The sequence below is a fragment of the Schistosoma mansoni genome (genome assembly GCF_000237925.1).
Source record: "Schistosoma mansoni, WGS project CABG00000000 data, chromosome 5 unplaced supercontig 0198, strain Puerto Rico, whole genome shotgun sequence".
NCBI classification, from domain to species: domain Eukaryota; kingdom Metazoa; phylum Platyhelminthes; class Trematoda; order Strigeidida; family Schistosomatidae; genus Schistosoma; species Schistosoma mansoni.
In genome coordinates, this window is record NW_017386019.1 from 44,297 (window position 1) to 68,875 (window position 24,579).

The 24,579-nt window shown below is 34.4% G+C and overlaps 1 protein-coding gene and 2 non-coding genes across 3 annotated transcripts in view; 2 read left to right on the forward strand and 1 right to left on the reverse strand.

Annotated features, from left to right (window-relative positions):
- The window catches only part of Smp_143400 (protein kinase), a gene marked incomplete at both ends in the record, with an annotated part of 92,613 nt that overhangs the window by 42,010 nt on the left and 26,024 nt on the right, over positions 1 to 24,579 (reverse strand). Inside the window, 7 exons of the mRNA XM_018791062.1 lie at positions 2,190 to 2,364; positions 4,025 to 4,100; positions 6,747 to 7,049; positions 9,814 to 9,966; positions 12,372 to 12,501; positions 15,010 to 15,233; positions 16,000 to 16,236. Coding sequence (XP_018645712.1) covers positions 2,190 to 2,364; positions 4,025 to 4,100; positions 6,747 to 7,049; positions 9,814 to 9,966; positions 12,372 to 12,501; positions 15,010 to 15,233; positions 16,000 to 16,236 — 1,298 coding nt within the window. The remainder of the gene's footprint in view (positions 1 to 2,189; positions 2,365 to 4,024; positions 4,101 to 6,746; positions 7,050 to 9,813; positions 9,967 to 12,371; positions 12,502 to 15,009; positions 15,234 to 15,999; positions 16,237 to 24,579) is intronic.
- On the forward strand, positions 1,851 to 1,917 carry Smp_tRNA_01819_Gln_TTG.1.1. The gene has a single exon. It is a non-coding gene (tRNA).
- On the forward strand, positions 17,585 to 17,656 carry Smp_tRNA_02002_Pseudo_CGA.1.1. Its single transcript has one exon. It is a non-coding gene (tRNA).

Sequence of the window (24,579 nt, forward strand, 5' to 3'; positions counted from 1 at the left end):
GATACCATGTCATACACTGACCACCTCTCCGCTTTTTCCAACCAGTCCCAGAGTCGGCAAATAATGCACGACGTGGAATTCTCTGGGACGACATTCGTAAAACATGTCCAAGCCACCGAAGTCGGTGTTTCAAGATGGTGACACAAATAAATGAAATGACGCATTCTACGAGGGATCAAACGGTTATATGATATCTAAGATTATTTCTCAATATAAACTATAAAAAAATGAAAATTGTCACAAGCTTCCTAGATTGTTCAATAATCATGTATGCAATAGAGATTTATTTCGAGAGATGGTACCCCGAGTTCTAATGAGAAGCTATGATCGATGGATTTCAACTATACCGAGTGTAAGGCAGTTAATGATTAATGACAATGAAAGACGGTTAAGCAGTATTGTTTACTGACTGAAGCTTAATAGGTAAACTAGTAGTTTCGGATTCAATGATCTAGAGGTTAAGTGCTTGTAGCGAGAGATTCGATGGCCATGGATTCAATTCCTGATGGAATTGTAGATATGTACTACTCGAAAGTTACGTTACAGAACAAAATTGTAGTTCAATGTGTCCTAATTTTCAATCATTATAAAACTAAGAGCAGTCTATAGTGTAGGCTATAAAAATTAATGTCTTTTCTTAACATTTAAACTCTGATCTAGGACAAATATATGTACTTAATGTGTTCTTGTTATAGAGATCGTATTCAAAATTACGTACGGTAAACTGATCTCTGAAGATTTTCAAGAGAATAATTAAAATAAAGATTATCAATTTTGAAGGGTTAAACACTATTAATATTTAAATTTCAATTACTGAGATTATTTCAAAATCTGATTTTCACTTCAAAAAACCTTCCAAGTAGTTGGCATGGAAACTCCATGAAACTATTTATTTAAATTTACACAAATTTATATTATTACATATCAAATTTAATCTATACGAATATTCGTCAAGGTAAGAACGAATACGTTGAAAAAAATTGGGCGCTGAGTATAGAGAAGTCATCATATGTGAAAATTATATTTGATATAATCTCAGCGATTGAAATAAGTCTGCAATAGAGTTATATGCGTTAGAAAGGGGACACAGGATTAATTTTGAAGGGACCAAAATAATTTAGAAAGGCTTCAACACTCATAAAGAAAGATCGACAGCAGGAGGGCTGTATATATGAACGAATAAGAACAGTCTAAACAGAAAGGATGGTATTCAGCCAGCAACCATATTGCAAATATTCATCAACAAGTAATTTGACCCTTTCCTTCTTTTTTCAATCCATCAAGTACATTATTGTAATGCTAAACATACCTTATATTGATTTCAGTCAAAATAACGATTCATGTGAAATAAACAAGTTGAAATATAGAAAAGAAAGGATCCAATTATTTGTTGATGAATATTTGGCAAATGGTTGCTGGCTGAAATCATCCTTTCTGTTTAGTCTGTTCTTATTCGCCCATCTACACATACACACACACACACATTTCATCCAGTCTTCTTTTATTTCACATCGTGAACTTTTCACTTGATTCTCATTTAACTGACTCATATTGTCCTGCTACACAAATTCGACATCCAAATATGATTGGATGAGTACAGTATAGATTTGATTTGATTTGATTGTTAAAAAACGATATATATTTCTTTGATGATTTTGATTTCGATTATTACCCTGAAGAAGTTCAGACAAGTTAGCTGGATGAAACATTGGAATTATTTAAATTTCAATCGCTGAGACTATTTCAAATATAATTTTCACATAGAATGACTTATCTAATTTATTCATTAAATAAATAGACTTTTAAGTCAATAAATAGCGAAATAAACAAATACAAGTGGCTATCAGGACTCAGTGGCCGAGTGGATAACGTGATGGCATTTGAAGCGAAAGATACTGGGTTCGAGTCCCAGAGTGAACATCAACTCTGAGATGCAGGTATATCTAGCTGATGAATCCCAAATAGGACGTAACATGCGTCCTGGATTCTACTGCTAGCTACTATCCAACTTTGTTTATAATGCTTGTGAATTAAGGCTATATCGAGGCAATACGCACAGTATGCACATAAGCCAATTAGAGACTGACTAGTTGCAGTCCTAAACATCAATGAGAAGATTCAAACAAACAATACTAAATGAATTTTAAATAATTATTGTTTTAGAAAACGAAACAAAACAAAAAACTTACATAAATCTATTAACTTCCATAATTGGTATTAATTGATTATTGAATATTTCAATAGTTAATTGTTGTGTTATACTATCAGTTAAATGATATAATTTCGGTATTGATAATTGTAAAAATGATTGAGATAAACTTGGAATGATAGATATATTCGGGAACAATATATCAGCTGTACGATCTATGATTGATTTTATTGAAAGAAATAAATAAATGATAAATGAAAGATGAATTAAATCAATCAATCATAATCAATATCTAAAAACATGATACAGAACAATAGTCGAAAAATTTATGAACTGATACCATTTGTAAGTTAACTCATTTCTGTTTTACTTTAAACTTCTTCTTACACAAGTCAACTGTAAGGTAGAAGGTGGCCATGATTAAGTTACTGATGTTCCAATCACCTAAATCCATAAAAATTCATAGTTCAACTATGAACTATTAAAGTAGTTTGCATTGTGTTTTGTAAGAACTGAATATAAATTTCATTATGTGTAATGACCTCAATTAGGAACATATTGTTGTTATGTATATGTAACACTATTTATTTTTCGTTAAAATTAGCTTCAAGTTATGCAATGCGAGCGATTTTGAGTCACATCATCCAACATCTACAACTATCGATCGTAGTTATATCGTAGACTCACCCAGGTTTTCTATATCTACCAACATGGTTAATAGCATCATGGAATGAAGTCACGTTTTGACTTCGCCTCTTCTCGTTTCTTTCAACTTACTATTTATTTAAAAACAGACAAACATTGGAACAGGGGGGCACCAAATACATATACGCCACACAAATTGTTCAATTTGTGTCAGGGCTAGGATACTGTCTGGGTACCACAACCAAAGAAGGTGTTTTTCTTAAGGAACTACTCCCCGAACCCCTGACCTAGAGGTCTAATCCACTAGACAGTGGAGCAACTTAAGGAGATGCAGTCCCATGGCGGCCAGTGACTAACAAAAAGTTCATACTCCATTTGTTCCCTCAGGATCCTGGACCCCATGTGCATAATTGCTTTGGAATTGTGGTTTCCCTATCCCTCTAGATGTCTCTTCTGTACCCACCCACCTGGTTAAAGCGCCGGATATTCGTTTTCTCTCTCTCTCCCAGTTTCTTAAACATAAACCCTGCCACGAGGAGGCAATGAATAGAAATTCCCTAGCAGTTACTCTATACCCGTAGTCATATAAGAACATTTCGAGAGGTACAGCTGACTCCTCATTCTCGACCTTATTAGAGCACTAGTTAATACCATTCAGTTTGAATTTTTGAAATAATACAAATTGTAAAGTAAAAATAGAAATGGATAAAAACAAATAACAATAAAAACAAAACGCCCAAATGCCCTGGTACGGCCGAGAGTGGAAAGAGTCCGCTCTCCCTCTCAAAATGCTCTCACATGGCCACACGTATAATGCCTCTGTCAGGGAAGTTATACTCACTACCTTCTCGTGGCATTACTGTTGTTTACGAAATTGAGAGGAGAGAATGTCCGGCGCTCTAACCGGGTTGGAGAACACAGCGAGTCCACCTAGGGGAGTTGGAAAACCCTGATTCAAAACCAGTGGTGTATATGGTCTCCAGGATCCTGATGGAACAAATGGCGTATGAACCTATTGTTGGTCACCGGCTATCATGGGACTGCATCTCCTCACGATGCTCCACTGCCTTGTGGATCAGACCTTTAGATCAAAGGCTTCGGGTGTGGCCCCCTAAGAAGACCATCTGCTTCAGTTTGAGCACCCGGGCAGTATCACAGCCCCTTTGTATCAATGTTTATGTGTTTAAATAAATAAATTTCAATATACAAGAAACAAACAAACAAACCTACTTGTTATATTAAAATGATAAGCAGCATTATACAATAACGTAATTAATTTAGATATCTTCTTTTGTATTTTTTCAATCTTATTATCATTTATATTGGATAAATTTATAAACATATAATTATATATATATGGTAATCCATACGCATTTAAATCAGAATTTTTATAAAATCTATTATAAATAACATTTTTCATTAAATTGAAATGATTTTTGAAATTTTTTGACTTTCTATTTATACTACTGATATTTAATAAGTATGTACCAATTAAAATAATTGGACAATTTGGATTAATTGACTGAAATGTATATAGATAAGAAATAATATGTATTAAATAATAATTAAGATTTATATAAAGACAGAACAAATATTGATACAGAATAATGTTCGCATCTCTAAGCATGTTCCAAAGAAACTGAGGCTGCGAGGGACCAGGGCTCTCAACAGTGCAATAGCTCGGCATTTACTTGACTCCTTCATTACCTCTTAAATTATCACACATTTTATCTTATCTGTCTTTGAACTCCACTCAACTATATATATATATATATATATATATATATATAGTTATCATTGATAACCTTTTGTCATCCCAATCCTCTACATTCGCTTATGTCAATTGTTCCACACTATTAATTATCCCAATGCTAAAATTCTAATACGTATTTGGTTGTAAGCAGCTGATGAGAAACCACGAAATATAATGAATTCATATTATTCTGCATCAATATTTGTTCTGTCTTTATTTAAATTCATAAAGGGAACTAATTGCATGAAATAATTAGGATAATTTTATATCACATTTATAGAAATATATATATCAGAAGGGGTTTTGTGGATACTATAATAATTTTAATAGTTGAAATCAAGGATTCAATTGAAGTGGATTTGCACTGCTGAGGAGGCCTACAACAGGACGAAACGACTGTCCGCTGCTTCCAGGTATTCCATCGTGCTCTAGCTTCGATTGATTCATGATCTCAATTATTAGAAATGTATATCCTTGCTATGTTTTTTTATAGTTTATATAATAGACTAATATATTAGTGTTATAAACGGTAGGATACTTGTTATAACCCTAAGGTTTCTTGTTATAACAGTTCTTTCACTTTTTACACGTATGTGGGACGTTAATTTACCTTAGACAAATATTTACACTAGATCCCCACCCAGTGTCTATTCTACAGGACATCAACACAACTCAGATCAAGAACACGAGATTAGCGAGACTAGAACGTCAATATATGTCCACATCAAAATCCGACACAATACAAGGAACAGTCAATCATTAATAATCAGGATAGGGGAATATATAACATATATAACACCTGTCACACTATCTACATGTCTGATTCATCAAAACAACCAATCATTATCATTCTCGCCCACATATCAATTAGTTAGATCATATTTGAAAGTAGTAGATCAGTGTTACGCTTAGAACTCGTCAGCAGTGAGTATCGATGATCAAGACCATCAGATCTGGTGGTAATTATTTAATTGTTATAATAGTAAACTACTTACTTATGTATTCCTTTTACAATATTTAAGTATGTTTTCATGATTACAAAAGAGTTTATTTCATTATGATACTTTTTGAAAAATTATTTTTAAACGATTTGCTTATTTTATTTTTATTAGAAGGGGTTTTTGTGAAGATTTTAGTAATTTATATAGGTGAGATCATGAGTCAATTGAAGCTAGACCACCATCGAAAACCTGGAAGCACTGGAAGGCCGTTTCGTCCTATTGTAGGACTCCTCAGTGGCAGTGCGCATCCACGATCCCGCCTCGCGCGACTCGAACCCAGGACCTATACGTCATGCGCGCAAGCACTTAACCTCTAGACCACTGAGCTGGCATCCAAGTTGAAGTTAGAAATTAACACCGTTGGATAACGGCACAGCGGTCTAGATTATTTCATTTTTATTAATCACTGGTAATTTGACTGGATAAAGTTGTATGCCTTTTTATCAACTTTACGTAGCTACTAAGATTTATTGTCTACTGGTTAATTGGAAGAACCTATTTTCGTTTGGATTACGCTAATCAACTAAGTATGATTGACATTGCGCTCGAACACTTCATATTTCGAGGTTTGTAATTTCCCAGTATTTCTGTTAAGTTTTCACTAAGAAAAAATCATTCAAAATTCTAGTTTAGCATAACTTTTGATGTAAGATCCTAAAAACGGAATCTTATGTCTTAATTATGCCTAAAAACTAAGTGGAAAAACATCATTACGCAATATAAAGGTAGCTAATAAAAGATTTTTCTGGAGAAAAGTATTTAACGATTGATAAGTGAATTTTCGGTTGTTAAAATCAATACATAGAATGCTTAACGACAGAAGAACGTAATAATATGAAGTGTAGCCAAATGATGTCTATTATGAGACTGTATCATTGACTTAAACCTCTACATCAAAAACAAGACCGCTAGATAAATGAGTTGTGACAGCATAGAATGTTTATGAGCAGAATATAGTCACAAAATAAACGTGGAGGAAGTCACTCGTTCTTTAATCAATGAAGACCTAACTAACTGTAAGGCATAATCTTTGGGCATCGTGTACAGATACAGAACATAGATAATACTGAGACAAAAGATTTATCTTGATAACCGAAATATATACATATACACAAATGTACAGTTACAAAGTTAGATAGATATTAAGAAAAGAAATTATTGTTTAATTATAAATTAAAAAATTGGAAAGAAATATTACCTTGATTTTCATTAACCATGGAGTAATTCGATTTAATCCTAATACACCATCACTTGTATTCCACAGAACTAAATATATCGTTAATTGACAATGTATGCCCAATTGAGTATTAATTATTACTTCTGATGGGAAAACTAATTCAGAAGACATATCAGATATACTACTTCCAAAATTATCATTATTATTAGTAGTAGTATTAACAGATGATATGGTGGTATTCACACTTTTTTCCAAATCCCAAATACTGAATGATAATGTCTCACAGAAATTACGATGATTATCAGTGATTCCACTTGAAACATTCTGTTAAATTACAGAAAGAGATGGAAAGAAAGCAATGTAGACGATATATATATATATACAGAGAGAAAGGTATATCGTAGCAGTGATTCCTCAGCGCCTATGGAGAAACAATTCATGGAGTATAGAGCTGTAACTTTAGAAATCTTTTCAGAAATATGATCTACCTAATCAACATCAAGTAATCATCACCCACTGTGATTTACGGTCATAAATATCGAGATCGATGAAACAACCAACAAAATAACCTGATTTCGTTTTAAGTTTATTTGATTGTAAGCAAATTGTCAAGAGTACACAAAGACGTAAGAATAATTTCATATTTCATTTGTTAAATTCTATTATATCTCTCTGTAATCAAGCCGTCCATTTTAGACTGTGTTGGTAGCCCTCAGGTATTTTTCAAAAGATGGAAAAAGGCTGAAAATACTTTAAGCGGTTAGCGTTCAATATAAACTTCATAGAGAGTTCTATAACAACGATGGTTTATCTGTTACATCATGTTTAAATAATTACCGACTTTTCTTTATTAATTATAGTATGTTTCTGGAAGCGCCTAAGATTTCAAGGTCGCGCGTAACGTTCGAAATATCCAAGTTTTCAGTACATTAACTACACTTGAAGGCTAAGCTTATTTTATACTTCCCGCATGTTAAATTTTATTTGAGGCTTAAGTGCAGGAGATTTTTAAGGGGCTAGAAAGAGCTTGTGAATTTAGTGTCAAATGTTCATATGACAAACATATTAGCATCATTTCCATTATACAATGAATTAGTATTAATGATACGACATGATACATAACAAAAAGTGTATTTAGTCTTTATCTCCATTTAACTCTTGTAAACTGTTATTATTACACACACACACACACACACACACACACACCTAATTCGACACTTTTATTTGCCCAGATTGAAACATATTTCTTATGATTAGATCATCATGAACATTGGTATTGCTAATCAAATACCACAAAAGACCTAAAAGACTATATAATAACGCAAGATAACCTGGCAAATCAAATGCAAGTGGGTGTAATCTGTTAAGAGTTACTGGAACATCCATCTACTCATAAACATCACCCATTATATGTCTCTGTTCGTGTCAATCCAGACACGGAAAAGGTACAAACATTATTATTACCAATGTTATTATTATTATTATTATTATTATTCATTTTTGGCAATACGGTTTCATACGAACTTTTTGTGTTGTCTGATCCTAATAGTAACTTAATCATGCCAAATAACACAACAGTGTCCATCCTATTTGAAAACTTAGTGTATAGATGATATCGAAACCTATGAATTTTTCTTTGAATTTTATTTGAATATTAAAATCCCAAGTTAATTTTGTGTATAATAACATCATCGGCACAAACTTAAGGTGATGATGTTGTTCAGAAGAACAATGAAAGCTCCACAACTAAATCATCCAGCTCAGAGAACAAAACTTCACATAAATCATTCACCTGAACTACAAATTTACTCCACCATCTCGGAAAATTGTATTTCTGACATTTTGTGACTTGATGTTGGTCACTTGTTCTACCCAATGTTCAATTTATTTTAAACTATCAAGTCTAATCTTAGCAATGATACCTACAAGCTCTAAGTGATCACTTAAATTATTCTCTTAATTGTGCTATCTTACGTTGATTTCGTAAAAGTCATTTGAGATCATTTGATGATACCGATTTCGGTATTTTGTCTTTGGATACAGCACTTAATTGATAATCTTCGGTGCTTGAATACTATTGTGCTATTTGGTTCAACTCAATTATTAATGTACAATCCTAAATGCTTGATCAAAACAGTGTGAAAGAAGACGAAGAATTCGTGGGAATCTATATTCTTAAAACTTAATAATTATTATGCTTACAACTACTTCATGTTCAGATGCTTCTAAGCTGACCTAGATGGAGGCATGTATGAAGCGGTATTGACTAAATGAATTCTGTGCCCATTCAATTGGTTAGGACAACCGGGTGTATGTATCACCAACTCTCAAACACATAAATATATAGCTCGAAATCCAAGTCTACAAACCAGTATTTAGCTAGCGGGTTATAAAACACGTCGTAATTATGATCACTGCTGATGTAAGAATGAATGGAATATGTGGAAGTGTGATTTAAATTAACTTATCAAGCATATAAATAAATTACGTCTATTATCCCTTGTGGAGGGGCATAAGCCACCAACCAGGATTCTCCGACCAACTCTTTCCTGTGTATGTATTACAAGGTTACTACTAAATTTGAATAGTGGCTAGCTAGTGGTATCCAGAACGTGCATCTCCTTTTATTCAGAACCTATTATCAACAATATGAAAAGAAAAATCCTAAAAAATAATTTCTACACAAATACTATACAAGCGAGTAGTCATCTGAACTTAGTTAGTTCAGTGAATTATACACTGAAGGTTTGAAGTGAAAGTTACTGAGTTTTTGATCTTAATATGAACATCAACGCTGGGGGAAACCGGTATAGGATTCCATCTGTACTAAGGAGAACCTGACATACATGACATTGATCAGCACCCAGTGATCAATCAATTGTAATTGGTATATCCATCTAACAAGTTCTAAATGGAACAAAATTTACGTTATGGATTCCATGAACAGTCAATATCCAATTTTCATAAATAGAAATTGATTTAACTCTGCAATGAGTAACACTAAGACTATAAATATTTATTCAATTATACAATTATAAGAGAATACATAAATGCAGTACACAAGTAACATTTTTTCCTTAGTACTTACTGCGTTAATAGATTCATTAGGTTTACTGTTATTATGACGACTTATTGTTAAATTTGTAATTTGAACTGAAGGTAAAAGATGATCTGGTATATTATCAGTTTCATTAGATCGCAATGATGATGATGATGATGTATGCACATCAGTTTCAAATGGCTACAACAAATAAGCAAAATCATTTTAAATGATTGGTGATAAAGCTAAGTTCAAATTCGAGAACAATCAAGAATCAGATGGAATCATGAGTCAATTGAAGCTAGATCAACAAGGAAAAACCTGGAAACACTGGACGGCCGTTTCTAGGTTTTTCTTAGTGGTCTAGCTTCAAATGACTCATGATCTCAGCTATGAAAATACTGAAATCTCAACAAAAACTGATAATAATCAGATGTAAATTAGCAATAATTGTATATATATACAACACCGTATAATTCGCCTGTGATCTATAGGGCGGTAATTTAAAAAGCTAAATCAACAGTTGGAAGTGTTATGTGCTTGAACTATTAAACAATCTCTTCACCGTAGAACAGAAATTACAAATGATATATGTACATAGTACTCATCATAGATAATAATCTTAGTTTATGTATCACTAGAAATTCTTGAAGGCAATGAACAGCTGTCGTATCTTAGCATGGGACTTAAACAATGTACGCTAACAATACAACTGAGGATTATAAAAAGAAACCTACAGATCTCTACGGCGAAAGGCTTAACCAACTGAACGATTTCAACTTCATTCTGTTTGCGATAAAGATCATCAAGTTTCAATCGTAACAACTATCTCACTTACAACATGAATGGAATCCACAAGTTATGACTCTCTATTAGAATTCACAGAGAATCTTGTAGGAAGTCACTAGTAAACTAACTAGTATAGTTTAGTTAAAGGTCAATTTGTAACGCTTACAACATATAAATCAAACCACTCTTCAAAACTTTCGTTCAACTAAACAGTTGATATGTACATATATATGACTGACTAGATTTTTTCTATAAAATTTGACCGAATTCAAATTGATGCCAACTGCAAAGATTATAATTTATCCCTGACTAATTTAAGCTTCACTTTGATTCACTATACTGTTTGACAAGAAGAACTCGAATTTCGACTCTACAAACAATCTAGAACTACTTTACAAATTGTTCATCAAGAATAGTGATTCTATTGAGGTGGAATCATTTAAAGAGTTTAAGCAAAAAAGAGAAACAGGGTGGCACCAGATACATATACGCCACACAAATCTCCTTTGATTTGTGTGAGGGCTGTGATACTGCCCGGGTGCCCAAACTGAAGCAGGTGGTTTTCTTAGGAGGCCATACCCGGAGTTTTCGACCTAAAGGTCTGATCCACTAGGCAGTAGAGCATCGTGAGGAGATGCAGTCCCATGGTAGCCGGTGACCAACAATTGGTCCATACGCCATATGTCCCCTTAAGATACTGCAGCCCATGTGCACCATTGGTTTGGAATCAGGGGTTTTCCAACTCCCCTAGGTGAACGTTCCGTGTCCACCAACCCGGTTAAAGCGCTGAATATTCGCTTTTCGTCCTCTCAATTTCGTAAACAACAACCCCGCCACAAGAAGGCAGCGAGTAGGACTTCCGTGGCAGAGGCTATATACGCGTGGCCATGTGAGAGCATTTCGAGAGGGAGGGTCACCCCTCCCCACTCTCGGCCGTACCAGGGCATCTGGGGACTATTAGTTAATAAAATCAATACAATCAAGAGTTCATAGAGTAACGTGGTAAGTATCTGTATCATATTGTAAATTGATAACTGACTGACTAACCAATCGACGTTTTAGCTGATGATTTTCTTGATAACTTAATAATACTATAATTGACCATTACACAAACAGCGTAAATCAAAGTTGAATACATAAACGTGTATTTGGTTAATGAGATCATTGGAATGATAATAAAATAAAGGATACATTTTTTCTGAATCTACATTGTGTGCACATTCTGATGGTTAGGATCTGTGTTCCTTGATCTCTGGAATTTTCTAGAAATGTATGACAGAATCATATGTATATAACAAATCAAGAACCATTCAGCCAAATGTGAAGAAATCCTACAAAACCAACATACACCTTGAAAATATATACAAAGTTACTCACAAACTTTGCCTTCATCTAAGTAGTATAATTAGTGAATAAATTATGCGTTTATTTGACCAGATACTAATAATTTGAGGCACAAATTAAATGATATCGGATAAGTAACTAATGGTACGTTTGTTTAGCCCTAAGAACTGTAAGAATCTTGTCAATCATATTGTAATGTGGTCATTCGTCCAAATTAGACAATATGAACAGCTTAGTTTGATGAGAGGTCAGTTGAGAACCAAAATGACTTAGAGGCAGCATTTCAGATTGTAAAGCTGGGCAACGTGATGTTCGAATCGCACAAGGAGCATCCGCTCTCTCAAGATTACAGATACACCATGCTGACGAGTATCAATTGCATGAAACTGAAGTCCAATGATTTACTGTCGACCATATATGTACAATAGTGGCAAAAAAGCATGAAAAAAAAACAAAATCATATAGGAACTTACATTTAAATTGAAATTAGTTTGACAGGAAGATTTTCCAGTCTCAGATGCTTGTAACAAACGAACTAATGTAGTTTTACCAACTCCTGTTGGACCGACAACCATTACACGAAATCGAGTATACGGATAGGATCTTTTCAAAATTAAATCAATCGAAAGTGTAAGAGAATAAAATTAATGAAATTCAGTTCAATTAAAACCATAAAAAATTATGATGATGATGATGATCCTGGAACTGATAAATTTACTACTGAAATGGATTAATAAATAATTCATTTATCACAAATACAGGTTTATGTACTCAACTTAAAATTAAACTTGACGTGGCATTAAAAGACACGTACTCGACTGCTTGCATAGAAGCAAATAAAAAGGATTCAGACTTACAACCGATTAGATGAAAGTTGAATGAATGAGCAAACAAGCTACGACTGTACAGTTGTTAGTACATTATGAGCATAAGTTTTATTAGTAATTAGACTAATTTAATGCATACACACCCGATTCACTTACTGTCATAAAGCAGTCTGTGACTAGATCTATTATTCGTACGAAGAAACCTAGAGAGAATAATTAAGCAACTGGCTTAATGAATTAAATTTAACTCCAAGTTTGTATCTTAACACGAGGTGATCTAGAGTTTTGCCAACAGTGTGTGAGTTGTCACTCTTCAGTTGCTCATACTACGGACAGAGACTTCTTCTCGAAGGCCCATAATCCACGAATGCAGACCCCAAAAAGAACTGTATAAGGACGATCGTAAACGGCCGTTTATGAGTACTTTTCGATGTATTAGCTGCGAATTCATAAGACTTTACTGCAGAAGAAGGAAATGAATGAGGCGAATTGGGGTGTTACTTTGCGGTCCGACCATTCCTCCTGTTGTGGTAATGCAAAGTCATTGAAATTTGTTTTCTGAAGGAAACACCTGACTTGTATCAAACTTCTGCACAATAGGCAGAATGACTTTGTCTTTGGACTTTGAGTTCGTTGATTTTTACCTATACCGCTCTCTAAATGACCTGCCTGATATGGTAAGACCTAAAAAAGTAAGTGTTATAAACAATATGACTAGACTGAGATATGCGAACTTGACCAACAAGTTAATATGGCAGCTACGGTCAAGATCTTATCCATTACTGATGTCTCATTTGAAAAACTAAATAAAACTAGAATAAGTTTTTCAGCCTGCTTTGAAAATTTCCAAATGGAGAATGGTCGCAGCTTAAATTTCACACTAACACACAATGTGTAAGTAAGTGGAGCTGAGTTCTAAATAAACTCCTTCACAAGACCTGAAACCCTAATCTTTGGCGAAAACCTAAGAGCACATTGTTTTGCATTATTTTAAACAAAACAGTGAAATGTCTATTTAGTAATGCTTGAATTTTCTAAATCGATGTTAAGCTAATATCAAAACATTATTTGGTAAAAAAAACAATTTCAGATGAAACTTGAAAAGCGGCTGAACAAGAAATCAATATTTTAGATCATTGATGATCAGTTGAACAGAAAATTTTCTACTCCAGACTTTCATTCACGTTTCTACGTGGTGGTCGGAACAACCTTAATGGACAATCTGATCTATTGGCGAGCGGACTAATCAGCACACACAATTTAGTCGCTTCTCACTGTAATTGTATGGTGATTAAAACTATATATACAAACATCGAACTTCTTCCTAATTAATTATTGAGAAATCTTCTTACTGAACTCTAGAATTCGTTCCTAAGCACGAGAGAAAACGCGCGAAATATGGAAAGAACGCTTTATTCCAAGGTTACTTTATGTACAAAACATTTAGGATATCTATAGCATTTCGGATGGGATAGGGCTTCTGGAAAGTTCTGGAACTCTACTGAACATAGTAGCAGAATAGTTTATCATCCAATCAGAAATAAGACACCTGACTCTTGACTTTTTGGAAGATTTCAAGAAGCCTTTATTCAATGCTAATTGGGGAAAACTGTTTCCCAGAGTTTTCAGGGCCCCTTTTGGCTTTCTTCAGGGAATGGTACGGATCTCCCCAACAATTATTATTTTTAATCATAGGTCAGGTTTTATTTTCTAATACTTCGTGGCTCAGTAAACAATAAAGATATAAGAGTAACAATTATGTCTGTTGTCAGTCCGTGCATTAGGGTTGGGGTCAAATTTAACACTTATCTTCACAAAAACATCAAGATTATTAGAAATACAACTTAATAATTTTATAATTGAATTCATGAGTCCATTGAAGCTAGACCACCATGGAAAACCTGGGAGCGCCGAACGGCCGTTTCGTCCTACTGTGCGACTCCTCAGCAGTGCGCATCCACGATCCCGCCTCGCGAGATTTGAACACATGACCTATCAATCACGCGCGCGAGCATTTAACCTCTAGACCACTGAGCCGGCATCCAACGGCGTTAATTTCTAACTTCGACCAATCCACGAAATTGAGCAGCCATCTTCTAGGATTTCCATGGTGGTCTAGTTTCAATCGATTCATGAATTCAACTATAAAATTACTAAAATTTCCATAAAAATCCTTTTTGATAACTTGATAAGATAGAAAATCACAACACAATATACATGATAAATAATCAAAATGAAACAAAACACAAACAATACTAGCACACACACACACATAGATACGTACTGATCAGTTACTGATTTCAAACATGAAAGTATACGTCGTGTGTAGATTTTTTCATTCAAATTTGGATAATCATTAACATCATTATCATTATTATTGCCTTGTATTCCAGCAACTTGATTTACTTTTAAAGTAGGATCGATCAATGTTGCTAAATGTTTGATAAATGGTGTTTTATTTAATAAAATACTTTGTAGATTTGGCAAACGAAATAAATCACCCGGTAGCTAAAATTTTAAAAAATAAGTGTTATGATGGATCTTCAAAAAAAATTCAGTACATATGTCAACACGACAATTGAAGGGATGGTAATTCCAAGCTTTTAGTTGACCTGTTAACTAACGTTATACGATTTATTATTCTTAATGTTTTTTAAGTCTGCTGTTCACAGTTTGTCCTTTTCACAAACAGTTTTGACTTGTTTATGCATAATTATTTATTTTAGTTTATGGTTTGATGCTGCCCGATATGTCTGTATATAAACCACATCTGTTCAAGATATTAATATAGTACAGGCTGGTTACTGACTTTTAGACTCAACGGCAGATCATAAAGAGAAGCTTGCGATTAGTGGAACAAGTGGACTTTAGTAGTTAACTTAAGGTTAAAAGTGCTAGTCGGGTGGGTAATTAGGCAAGTCAGAGACACTAAGCTACAGAGTAAATAGTAAATGCAAAAAAACCCAAATTAGAATCAGGATTCTAAGTGATGACTTGACACGTGTTATTTATTAATGGTCACAAGACATAACACATAGTTTAATAGTATTACATTACAAGGGAATCAAAGCAACACTATGAAGGTATAGAATGATAGATAGTCGACAGATAACTATTAAGTATCTTCAAATACAAAATGAATTCAATTCGATCATAAACACAAAGTATCATTTATAATCACAGCGATCAAAGGGACTAAAAACGTTTGGCACTCTGCCAAATAAGTACCAATAAGAACAATAAAAAACCACTAACAAACAAATAACAGTTTTACCTCGCACAACGTTATACAACAATCCAATGAAAGGTATTGTAAATTCATTGAATGTAACAGACTAGGATAGATACATTTTAAATAAGGATTTTCACCTAAGTCTAATGATTTCAATTTTGGAAATAACAGCACAATTTCTTTTTCAGTTGACATAAAATAAGATGATCCCAAATTTACTTTACATGATGGCTGTATACCGAATGAAAGTGATTTGATCAGTTGAAATTCATGGAATATCTAAAGGAATGAATACAATTTATTGATAACACTAAAAGTACCAATGATTTTTATTATAATACTATTGAAAATATGAGGGATATTATTAAGTAATACAATAGAGTGTACGTACACACCATATCAACTAGTCAGTTATTTATGAATAACAAATAACTTACATATTATGAGAAGGGGGTTGTGTGGAGATTTTAGTAATTTTATATAGTTAAGATCATGAGTGAATTGAAGCTAGACCACCATGGAAATCTGGAAGCACGGGACGGCCGTTTCGTCCTACTGTGGGACTCCTGAGCAGTGTGCATCCACGATCCCGCCTCGCGAGATTCAAACCGAGGACCTGCCAGTCTCGCCCCAGAGCACTTAACCGGTAGACCACTGAGCCGACATCCAACGGTGTTAATGTCTAACTTCAACCAATCCATGAAGTTGAGCAACCATTCAACAATGTCTTCAGTGAGTTGATATCTCCCAACAAACCTGGTCGAACTACACTGGTTACTGCTTCTCACTAGAACTCCAGGAAATATTTCATGGAACCAGTCACTAGTGAGCATATGCTCATTACCAGAAGAGGGTTTTGTGGAGATTTTAGTAATTTTATATAGTTAAGATCATGAGTGAATTGAAGCTAGACCACCATGGAAAACCTAGAAGTACTGGACGGCCGTTTCGTCCTATTGTGGGGCTCCTCAGCAGTTTTTTGAAAAAAAAGTAACAAAACCATCATTTTCGGAGATAATAAAATACATTTTATTAACAAAAAAAAATACTGATGTAATAAGTAAATAATAAAATATTGGGTTTTTTCTGTCAAATACCTTCGTTTGATTAAGTTTATCCATTAATGTATTAGTATAACAACAATAAGGGAATATATGAAACTGATTGCCTCTTAAATTGAGATGCTCCAATTTTGAGTAATAATTATACGTTGAGAATGTAATTAAATTCCAATTACGCAATGAATATGATGTAGAGCTAAATATATGGAAAAATAATAATATTTGTGTTTTGAAATAAGTTAAAACAAAAGAAAAGATATTTTATATACAATACATATGGTAATTATCATAGTTGAAAGCGTTAGTCAATTGAAGCTAGACCACCATGGAAAACCTATTATGGGACTCCTCAGCAGTGCGCATCCACGAACCCTTCTGATAATTAATATAATCATTTGCTCACTAGTGACTTCGAGAAGTATATCTAGGAGCTCTAGTGAGAAGCAGTGACCAGTGGAGTTCAAAACCACGTCTGTTGTGAGATAGGAACTCACTGAAGACAATTGGTGAATGGTTGCTCAACTTCGTGGATCAGTTGAAGTTAGACATTAACACCGTTGGATGCCAGCTCAGTGGTCTATCGGTTAAGGGCTTCGGCTCGAGACTGGTAGGTCCTGGGTTCGAATCTCGCAAGAGCGGGTTCGTGGATGCGCACAGCTGAGGAGTCCCATAATAGGACGAAACGGCCGTCCAGTGTTTCCAGGTTTTCCATGGTGGTCTAGCTTCAACTGACTCACGCTTTCAACTATGATAAATACTAAATCTCCACAAAACCCCTTCTGATAACATATGCTAATTGTTGTATCCCGTGGAGAATTATGAATGGTAACTTTGAGGACTGTTTATAGACCAATATGATACGCATATTTTCTATTGTATAATTGTTAAGTAACTAAAGTATCCATATTCGTGTCCCTCTTATTATGAGCTTTATTTTGATCTATAGATTATTATCATACGATTTACCATTCTTGAGTTATACCCAGTCTATTGATTACTGCCCCCCCCCTATTCACAGCCACATTTGGCTGAATCTTGTACAAATGTTATTTTCTATTTTATGGTACAATGTGGTCCGTTTGATTGGTATATAAATCCAGTATGTTTGAGAATAATGATTCATATTGCAGAGGCTGTTATTGGTGTTCTGGACTTAAGTGGCTGGGTTAGGCAGAAAGCAGGACCGACAAGTACTCTAGACTGCTCATACGGGTTGTGTATCATTGGGCGATCAATAAATTCACTAATCTCCAATTGGCGATCTCATAACGTCGTATAAACCAACTGGGCAAGAACACACTCAATCGATATAACAGAAATAATACATAAGAAATGGTATATATCTTCATTAAAAACGATTGGAATCGACCTGATGTTGATATATTGAAGAATGAATTCTGATTAGTCATTGTTGAGATATGTACATTCTGTGTGCGGACTGCCTCGGCATAACTAATTTGTCACACATTTTTGTTCGTCGAATCGATGAATTGTGGATGGATGAGTGAGGTGAAGAACTCACGTTTTGTCCTATTTAAGACTTGTCAGCTAGATGTATCTGCAACCCAGTATTGATGTTCAATTTGGGATTATAGCATAATTCAAGTCATTACGAATAATGATATTGAAATCTGTTGAACAAATTAGCAGTAATATGGACTCAGTAATTCAGCGGAGAACATAATGACTTTTGAAACCAAAGCTATGGAATTCCAGACCCAATTTAAACGTTAACATTGAATGACAGATACATGCAGCTGATGAGTCTTAAATGGCTTGAGGTCCTGAATTCTAGAATATCATGAACTGATATCAATTAGATAAAACCATCGTACATTATGCAACATTGAGCAATGGTTTCTTACTTACAGTAAGAGTCTCCACTCTCAATGATACTAAATACCTCCAACTCCATCAGCAAAATAGATCCAGGACTCTCAGTCTGTTAAATTACAAATTTATGATTCTTATTTCAGTTAATTCATTCAGGCTATACAAGTGAAATTGAATTTAGAACAATGAAATAAATAAATAAATACTTACTTGGATCTATTCTTCTCAGAAAGGCATCTATTCATCGAAAATGTTTTAGAAAGACTTTCAAACTGACAAAATATCGATGGTGACGATGATTGAGAATCATAATCATGATGATGACGATGCTCATCAGGGATTTTCATATGATTATAACTTAAATCAATATAAATGATAGATTCTGGACATAAAAATAAATCAAAGAAATTCTCAATAGTATTATAACTAGCATCTAAATATAGAAGATTTGGACAGATTTGAGCAAGACTTAGTAGTAATTTCGATGAATGTATACGAGTTGAATAATTGTTGATTGAAGAAATTGAATTAGTTAACTGTAATGTTTTAAGACAATTATGATGTAACCAAAGATGTGTAAGATGACTTGTATGTTGTTCTGTAATCAAAAAGAACACATATAAACAAACGAATAAATTAATAAATATAGTTAATTATTCGTATTAGTCGATCGTAATGGATTATTATGGTTAGCATATTTCTAACAAAGTTGTTTTCTACAAGATGGGGTTGGTTACCCGATGACCAACCCTCCTCCTTTACTTGGGCTTGGAACCAGTAGTAAACCCAGAAGAGTTACAGATGGAATCCATCACTATAAATCAACTTCCTTGACTATGAGAAGACGTTTGACAGCGTGGATAGGAGAACCTTATGGAATCTTCTTCGACATTATTGTGTACATGAAAAGATAATCAACATCATACACAATTCCTACGATGGACTATACTCCATAGTGGTGCATGAAGGACAGCTGACATCCATTCCAAATCAGGACCGGTGTCATACAAAGCTGCTTACTTTCCTCCTATCTCTAATACTAGATATTACTTATGATGTATTGTTTAGAATAAATGGATTATAACTAACAATGAAATCCAGGAAGCGTAATCTCGTCCTATTTAGGGCTTATCAGCTGGATATACCTTCATCTCAGTATCAATGTTCGCATCATTAAGGCTATAAGCCCAGAAGAATCTGCTTCAAATACCGATGTGTTATCTATTGAGCTTCCGAATCCAGAAAATCAGTAACTAAAGACTAAAAATACTATTCACAATGAGAATGATTTTAACTGATAAATCTCCATTTCATATACAACACTGCACTTGTCAACAAACTGTAACCTCGAGTGAATGTAACATCTTTTTTAGAGATTTACATTGACAGGAACAATTATATTTCTCTTGGGAGTTACCAAATAGGCAAAAACATAGAAATGAAAAGAGATGGTATAAGGATTTTAAATGAACTCATTGAAGTATTCTAATAATATAAAGTAATCAGCAATTTATATTTGAAATCACGAGGTTTTTTGATTAATTGATCGCCAAACTTCATCATGATTTAAGGGGATAGTGTGCTTTTCATAAGACTCAAGTACAACAACTATAATTCAACTGAAGAGCGCTCTCAGAAGCTATAACTTGGTAATCGATAGGACAAAAACTGTACACTTACAATAATGAATACCTTTTTATAGCACACCAAATATGTTGGCATGTAAACTATATTATTAGTATTAGTGATGGTTAATTTCATTAACACGAATCAGTAACAAAATACAGAAACGTGTATTCGGCTTCAAGTCATATTTTTTGTACGATCGCCAATCGAATTAGGTAGATAATCGATGTGTACACCATCAATTGACTTGTCATCCTTTATAGTTTAGATTGCAAGCTGACATTGGTTAGACAGCCATTGAAAATCAGGAAGTGTTGAACAACTGTTTCGTTTTAGTATAAACACCTCATTGGCGCCAACCAACGATACCACTAGAGAGTAAACTCAAGATTCACAATCCTTACGAGTTCGCAACCAGTAGCTTACAAGTTCAACTTCAATCAATTCGCAGTTTTGCGAAACCATCTTCCTATTCCATCGATGGATACCTGTCTCACTTCAAACATGGTTCAACTCCAATAGTCACGGATTTTTCCTAGATCTTCAACGGTCATCTCTAGAAATTAGCCACAAATAAGTAATCATAATTAGTGTAAGAATTTGTAAACTATGAAATTATTTCAATTATGAAACTCAACGATCACCACAAACGTTTTACCATTTTTACCTGATACTCTTCAGCTAACCTTATTAATACTCACTTTATTGGTTTCAACATGTACAAACCAATACTTTGAAAACACCTAAAGTCAAATTCTCGTACTTTCATAGAAAATAGTATGTTTCATACGTAGTAAACAGCAAGCCTCTGCACGATATACGCGAAGTTTGATGGCGAAACACCACACTAATGAAAAATAAGGATCAAGTTTACAAATATCAAGAGAGATTTTCTTAAATTATGTCGAAAAATTACCAGTTACCAGGATTTGTGAGACGTGCTATAAGGTAAATAAGTTGGAACCCTAGTAATCTCTTTCTAAGCTAGTCATACTATTTCATTTCAAGATGGTGAAAATTTGTAACTTTAATGTATGATTTTGTTGAAATTGGGTCTTCTGAACTATTTAGTTTAATCATTAGGTTCCGATTATCTTTCTACGCACAAACTAGATTTATTATTTTATTTTATTTAAACACATAAATATTGATACAATGAGATACCAGATACATATGAGCCACACAAATCTCATTCGATTTTTGTGAGGGCTGTGATACTGCCCAGGTGCCCAAACCGAAGGTGGTTTTCTTAGGAGGCCACACCCAGAGCCTTTGACCTAAAGATCTCATCCACAACGCAGTGGAGCATCGTGAGGAGATGCATTCCCATGGTAGCCGGTGACCAACGATTGATTCATAAGCCATTTGTTTCCTCAGGATCCTGAAGCTCATGTGCACCATTGGTTTGGAATCAGGGTTTTCCAACTACCCTAGGTGGACCATCCGTGTCCACCAACCCGGTTTAAGCGCCGGGAATTCGCTTTTCGTCCTCTCAATTTCGTAAATAACACCCTCGCCACGAGAAGGCAGTCAGTATGACTTCCCTGGCAGAGGCTATATACAGTTGGCCATTTGAGAGCATTTCGAGAGGCCATTCGGGAGCAAAGTGCACACATCACAAGGCATCGCCGAGATAGATAGAAGTAAGCCGACACATATACTGATAATGTTTTAAGAAAACATAACAGAAAGTTTCAAAATTAAACCTCTCCAACACAGAGTCCAATCTCAAAAAAAGAACTACTTCTTACCCTCATAAAAAATAACACTTTCTTATCAATTAACAAATTTATCCACATACCATATTGATATAAACAGTCAACAGGTTTTCTTTCAAATAGATTGTCATTATAATTATTAATATTAGCAGTAATATAATTTTCTACAGGTTGATAATGATTTGTTATTGTAGTTATCAGTTGATCAGTCGGTAGGTATGAAACACTTTCTGAATTAAAATTAAATGTAACTCCTTCAGTACTATTTGGAAATGGGGTACAGTAATTGACTTTGTCAGTTGCTCTTAGGCATTGTGTCTATTAATTTAATAAAAATTACATAATAATATAACCAGATGGAAGAGAGAAAGACAAATGAAATTTGAAAAGGCAATTACAATGAAGTGAAGTATATTATGATCTTGATGATTCTTTTTTTCTAGGTTACTGGGAAATACAATGTATTGAAAGAATACATTCTATATTGATTCATCTTTAAGTGAATATTTAATACTATGCATGAAATGACAGCGTTGTATACAATCGTCGGGAATTGAGGAGATTGATTATGAATACAATGGTCTTGAGTGCTGTTAGAGGTATGAGGGCAGTTATCACTTCCCGGTCGCCCACACCGTGGAAGGGATCTTCTAAAGGTACCTGAAAAGTAAATTGGATTAGTGTTGGTCTTAATGACCTGAGAGCGTGACCACAGTGCCCAAGGGACAACTGCTTGAGGTCGGTCACGCACGACCTTTTTGTGTTACCTCCGTACTTGCTGGTACCTTACCGCTTGAGACGGATATACGTGGGATAAGGCGAGATGTGCATTTTTAGGGTCGACCTTTTCTAACCCACCCCTCCTTGTGGGAAGGCAGCATCGCTGTCATGCTGGTTGTCTGAAGGAAACACCTTACTGCTGTCACACATCTGTACAGTCAGCATTACGACTTCGCCTTCGGACCTTGGGTTTGCTGTTTTTAGTCTTACCGCTCTTCAACCGACCTGCCTGGCATGGTAGGACCTTAAGAAACGAGATTGTTCCAGCCAGTATAGCTCGATTGGTTCATCACGACAGGCAAGCCCGACCACCACGTCAAGGTAGCAGCCATGGCCGGAGTTTCAGCAACGGTCGGGGTTGTATACAATACAATTGTTGTATAAAAATAAAATTAAACGACAACGAATCAATACAAAAGAATATATTCATTAGTTTAACTCATCACTAACAAGTACAGAATGATGCACAAGGCTACAAGCTAGTAATACTAATTAATTAACAAAAAACGAATTATCTAAACTGAATTTTGAATTTGCTACATATTGTTCACTAAGATTAATTGTGAAACAATGGATGTTACGACTTTTACCTATTAAAAGGCATAAGCAAAGATGGATAGTGGTTAGCAGTGGAATCCAGGACGTGCGTTTGATCCTATTTTATTTATTAAGACAATATAGAGGCAATCCACACAGAATGCACAAATGCCAATATTAGATTGATTCATTGCTGTCCTAAGCATCAATAGGAAGATTCAAACAAATAATACAAAAATGAATTACTAAACTGTACGTTTGAACTTCGTTTCATCTAAATTGGTTTCAAAAACCCAATAGTATCGTTAACCTTCAATAATTAGAGTATGACTTTTGAAACAAGTACATGAATCCATATCTAATAACATTGAGAATAGACGATATAATTCCAGAATCAAATATGAATTCGCAAAGCAAACTATGTACGATAATTAAAAAACTAAAGATTTAGGAGAAAAGTCAATGTATCTGAGTCATTGTGACTGATTCGGTGTTATGTCATCAAGAGTTTCTAACCATTGATTCCGATAATCATGTGAACCCCTACACTGTAAACAGTATAGAGCACAAAGCTGATTGTATTTACCAGATAATAACGTACATTATTATATATTCAAAACATTGGTTCCCTTTGATAAATTTGAACAGAGAAATGAGAAGACAAATTTTGTGAGATAGTACCATTTCGTGCTTTCTCGTCAGTCACATACAAGCAACATGTTATTCGTGTAAATACAGTTTTGAAGATAAGGTCAAAATTTCTTATTTAGCATGACATTTACTCACTAGAACCATGGTAAACAAAGGTCAACGTACAGTTGTTTTTGAACACATAAAGTTGGACTTTTCCGACCAATCAAGATAGCTTCGAGTAGTTTGAGTGTGTGTGGGTTTTTATGACATGTCACAACTCTAAAGGCTGATTTTGGGTCAATTTGATGACCACTCATCATTAGATGTTTTGTAATGGACGAGGCTGGGTTTCTTGATCGATCTTGAGATGACGGGCTAGGTGGATGAATCAAGGATTTGATTAATCATCTTGGAATATGTTCCCCTATCCTGTC